Below are 5,327 nucleotides of genomic sequence, written 5' to 3'. Positions count from 1 at the left end.
CTTTTTGAAGGCTTTTCCATTTCACAAACATTTTTTCAACTCTTTCTCGGGCATGAATTTCTGAGCAAGTTGGTATTCTTGCCATTTCCCAAAATGGGAGTACTTGCTTGATCACTTCCTTGGCACTCTCTTTGATGGTTGCTTTGTTGACTTTGTGAATTTGAAAGAACAAACTCATAACTTCCCCAGTAGAAGGCAGTTTTAGACCAGTCAAAGCGTGTGCAGTTGGCCCAATCAACCATACTTCATTGTCTTTCCTTGTCTTTGGCTTTGTGCCACTACCACTAGTACTAGCCATCTAAAAAGAGAAACCATTACTATTATTAGTATTATATGATATATAATTTAGGGACAATAGGTAACACAAACTCACACCCAACATCCAGTTTGTAGAGTCTAGGATGTTGAGCTTGATAATGAGTACAAAGAAGTGACAAAACAATTCTCTATAAGTCCAATTGGATATGTGGCACTCACAGATAGACCTAAGCTCATTCATGGATTGACAGAATACAGACACCTGCACAACATGTCAACAATCTGCCATTATATAATATATATATATATTAAGTAAGTTGTGTCAAGTTGTGCCCCTGGCTGGTGGCACCCCTAAACATCCCTCAATTTGGTTGAAATTGTTTGGGTTATATTATTTTGGTAGTTCTTATAAAAGGGCAGGGTGGTTGTGATCATATTCTGAAAAAAAATGTTTAACCCCCATTTCGGGACCACCCTAACATGGACGTCCAAGTTTTACCAGTGATTATGCTTCACCTGAGGTATATTAGTGTATAATACGTTTCATATGTGTACAGTTGGACCACTATGTGATATATCACTGGTATCAGTTTGCTATATATGGTTCATTCTATGCGGATGGGGTGTGAATACTGAGAATTATAATATATGTCTTTGACGGCTGAGTATCGGCCTCACCGCTGGGACTTCTGAAACAGTGCTTCATGGAGTGGGGTTTATATTTACCAGTGATGGGCCTCTTCCCCACCCTCAGCACTATTTCTAGTCAATTCTGGTAGGTTTGGTTAGGTTAGGTTAGGTTTGTAAACAATTTTTTTTTTGATGCACTAGAAGTACAGTATTTTGAAATGATTCCGAGGGTGGAGGAGGTGGAGGCGTGGTGACGTAGTCAGCTGGATAAATTAAAGTTTTTAAAATTATAAATTATTGACAAAAACTATTTTTTTTAGTTGCATTGTATACTCAAGGGATTAAATCTTCCTACTGGGGGGTTTAAATATTTGTACCTGAGGGATTTAATCCTTGTATTTGGGGGGGTTATCTCATCCTACTCCAGGGATTACGGTCTTTTAAGGACGACACCCAACACTTCAAGTCGAAAAGACATAAAACATTATCGAAAATCGTGAATACTCGCTCAAAAGCTGCCCTACCATATGGCAAAATTCCCTCAAAGTTTCAGAGAGATAGCAAGAATTTTTTGGGATCTACTGGGAGTAAAAATGGGGGGGGGGGGGCAACTCACCAACAGCACTGGCTAACCATTACCCTGGAACACGATCCGCAAATCGATTAACATCCAGGTCCGCAATTATTACTGGGTAGACAGAGGCAAATGCTGTAAAGATACTTGCTCATAGTTTCACCATGCCCGGGGATCGAACCCGGGTCCACTCGCTTTTGAGGCGAGCATGCTGGCCATTACACCGCAGGACACCACTACTACATTACCTACACTATCATCTTACACTACATCATCTACAGTCTACAGTGTAGACTCTACACTATCATCTTACAATACATCATCTACAGTCTACACTATCATCTTCACTACAACATCTACAGCCTACACTATCATCTTCACTACAACATCTACAGCCTACACTATCATCTTCACTACAACATCTACAGTCTACACTATCATCTTCACTACATCACCTTCACTATCATCTTCACTACATCATCTACAGTCTTCACTATCATCTTACACTACATCACCTTCACTATCATCTTCACTACATCACCTTCACTATCATCTTCACTACATCATCTACAGTCTTCACTATCATCTTACACTACATCACCTTCACTATCATCTTCACTACATCACCTTCACTATCATCTTCACTACATCATCTACAGTCTTCACTATCATCTTACACTACATCAACTATACTACATTAACACTATACTATAAAGACAATGTCCTGTTACCTCTTACTACAATAATTCTCTGCCCATTGATGACAAACGACTACTGTCAGTGTACAGGAAGTGCTAGTATGTGTTGGTGTTGCACGACGAACAAAATAACGAAAACAGTGGTGTCCGGGTGGCGTAAAATGAAGCGGCTCCTGTGCTGCAAAAAACCACTTACCGACTCCACTTCCCACTCACCTCAACCCACTCCACTCCCTACACCTACTCTCACTACTCCCCCCCTCGTTTCTCTCACCACCCCCTTTCTTGTGTCTAAGAGCATCTCAATTCCCCCCCACACTTCTTTCCCCACACCTTGTCACTCACCCCCCCTCACCCCACACCCCTTCCTTCCTCTCACTACTTCCACTCGCACCGCTCTGTCTCGCATGTCAATGAGCATCACAACTCTACCCCACTGTACTCCATCAACACCTCCTCCCTCATCTACCCACACCCCCCTCATCTCCCCATTCCCTCTCTCACTCATCCACTCCCCCTCATTTTCCCACCCCTCTCATTGCTCTCCCCATTCCAACTCACCCGATTACATTTTGCTGTCTCTTACGGAGGTGCAAACAATGCCAGTTATAAGGCGACTTGGGGAAGGGACTTTCGGGGTAGTTGACCTCATAAAGTATAATAAGGACGTTAAAGTTTTAAAAAAAATGAAAAGAGTAAATTATGCGACATTCATTGAAGAAGTGAAGATTCAAAGGAAGCTTGACGGTGCCGGTGGTGCCCCCCGTATACACGCAGTGTGTCAAGAAGATTCGTCTGTCATCATGGACTACACCGGTATAACTTATGATAAGTACATCAATTATGCCACCACAAGACAAAAGGTTCACACACTGGTTAAAATCGCGGAAGCCTTGTGTGAGATTCACCAGAAAAATATATTTCATAATGATTTAAAAATAGATAATATAACAATTACCGTCGAAGAAAAAGATTCTACCGTCCATATAATCGACTTTGGAAAAGCAACAGACCACGAAAAGTATATAAACCGCGGTAAAATATCAAGATATTGGATTGCACCGGAATTCGCCTCTGGTGGCGTCACTTCTGCTGCGTCCGACACGTACTCTTTTGGACAGCTGGTGCGGGACGTCAGGGACTATATCACTGATAACGGACTAATACTTGAACTCTTTGACAAGATTGTTGACATGACCACCTGTGAAGATCCTCTCCACCGCGTACCGCTGACAGAAGTTGTACGCGTCATGAATGAGTGCCTACCAATCGCAAACTGATCCTCCCCCTGGCCAGCTAATCCTCCCCCTGGCCAGCTACTCCACCCCTGACCGGCTAATCCACCCCTGGCCGGTCAATCCTCCCCCTGGCCAGCTGACATGTTCATAAAATAATAAATAAAATGTACAAAATTATTGAATAATGTTTTTATTCCTTTTATAGATATTGTTTATTATGAATTTATTGTGACAATAACATGTACTACAGTATATAAAGACAGCTGTTGACTGTTAACTGATTCTGCTTGTTGAGATACATTCAATGACACGCTTACAAGTACTGTCATATACATTATAATTTACAACTGTTATGTATCTTATTAGCAGAATAAATAAACAACATTTTTTATACCTATACCATATTTTCTACATATAATTGTGAATCACCTGTACATAGACTAATTAAACACACGAGAAGGTAAATAACAAATTGATATTCTTATAATACTCGTAGGTTGCGTTAGATTACGTTAGGTTAGGTTATGTTAGGTTAGGTTAGATTACGTTGGTGAACCCTGCACCTAAGAGGCTATAACTGTAGGAATAAGGGCCACCATGACACCAGCTGTGACCCGCACCAGCTGCCAGGAGGAGCCACTTGGTATACTGGTTTGGTGTTACTAGTGAGGGGAGGAGGAGGGGGAGGAGGAGGGGGAGGAGGAAGGGGGGAGAGAGAGAGGGAGAGGGAAAAAGTACTGAAGGAGGAGGAGAGAGAAGGAGGGAAAAAAGAAGGAGGGAGAGGAGGAAAGAAGTAGATGAAAACGAGGAGGAAAGGGGGAGGGGAAGAGGAAAAGGGATGGTAAGAAGAGAAGGAAAAGACAAAGATGGAACAGAAGGGTGGGTGGGTGGATTAAGGAGATGAGAGGATGAGAAGGAGACAAGGAGGGGGAAGAGGAAATGAAGAAGAGGCAAACCAGAAGAAGGGAAAAATGAAGGACATAGATAGAGATTAAATTACCTTTCGATTTCACCCACAATACTAAGACAATATGGCTAAGACAATATAGCTAAGACAGTATGGCTAAGACAATATGGCTAAGACAATATGGCTAAGACAATATGGCTAAGACAGTCCAACACAAAACGCGAAAAAATATGGCTTAAAAAATAACTCTCAGAAACACTCAGCCTCAAAAAGACATTACCAATTACCTGTACAGTATTTCCTAACACCTCCCTCGCCTGGCATGTCTAATTAGCCATGTCAAGATAAGCAACATAGTATGTACAGGTATTTTTCCCCCAACACCTGCCTCCACACCTGGTATCTTTCATCAGCCAAGCCCCCGACAAAAACAGTGTGACAATAGATTAAGAAGTTCAAGAAGAAATTTGATTTGCCAACTACCTGCGACCACACCAAGATGAATTAGTTCCACTGTCTAAATCTCTCTCTCTCTCTCTCTCTCTCTCTCTCTCTCGTGTGTGTGTGTGCGTGTGTGTGTGTAGATTGAGGGGTTCATAAATGGCGTGACAAAGGTCTTCGCCCTATATACAGACGTACTGTACTAAAAACGTCACACACACACACACACACACACACACACACATACACACAGTATTGTCAAGGTGTCAAGGTAGACTGTGTGTGGGAGTGGTTCCTGACCCCTCGCTGTGGGGTTCACGAGGTTAGGAGGACCCTCAGAAGGAACCCCCCCCTCTCTCTCTCTGATCACCACCACTATCACCCTCATTACCACCACTCTCACCCCCACCAGTATAACACGGTAGCTGGCAATGGTGTGGTCTATAAGCCACCGAGGTGTGGGAACAACACACCACCACCTGAGTACTATCATTCCCACCTGTAATCAACACCTGGGCAGAGGTACGGGTATTGTAATAACAGGTGTTGAGGTGGATGGCTCCCACGGCCACCCGGGAGAC

General features: G+C 42.8%; 1 protein-coding gene across 1 annotated transcript; it reads left to right on the top strand.

The window, feature by feature from the left end:
• The first annotated feature begins 2,846 nt into the window (after positions 1 to 2,846).
• On the top strand, positions 2,847 to 3,440 carry LOC121878818 (megakaryocyte-associated tyrosine-protein kinase-like). Its single transcript, XM_042385239.1, has one exon. The coding sequence runs from the start codon at positions 2,847 to 2,849 to the stop codon at positions 3,438 to 3,440; it is 594 nt and encodes a 197-aa protein (XP_042241173.1).
• The last annotated feature ends 1,887 nt before the right edge of the window (positions 3,441 to 5,327 follow it).

Source organism: Homarus americanus, unplaced genomic scaffold (genome assembly GCF_018991925.1).
Source record: "Homarus americanus isolate GMGI-L3 unplaced genomic scaffold, GMGI_Hamer_2.0 scaffold42941, whole genome shotgun sequence".
NCBI classification, from domain to species: Eukaryota; Metazoa; Arthropoda; class Malacostraca; order Decapoda; family Nephropidae; genus Homarus; species Homarus americanus.
Note: the sequence above shows the minus strand (reverse complement) of the source record. Positions and strands in the feature narration are given on the sequence as shown.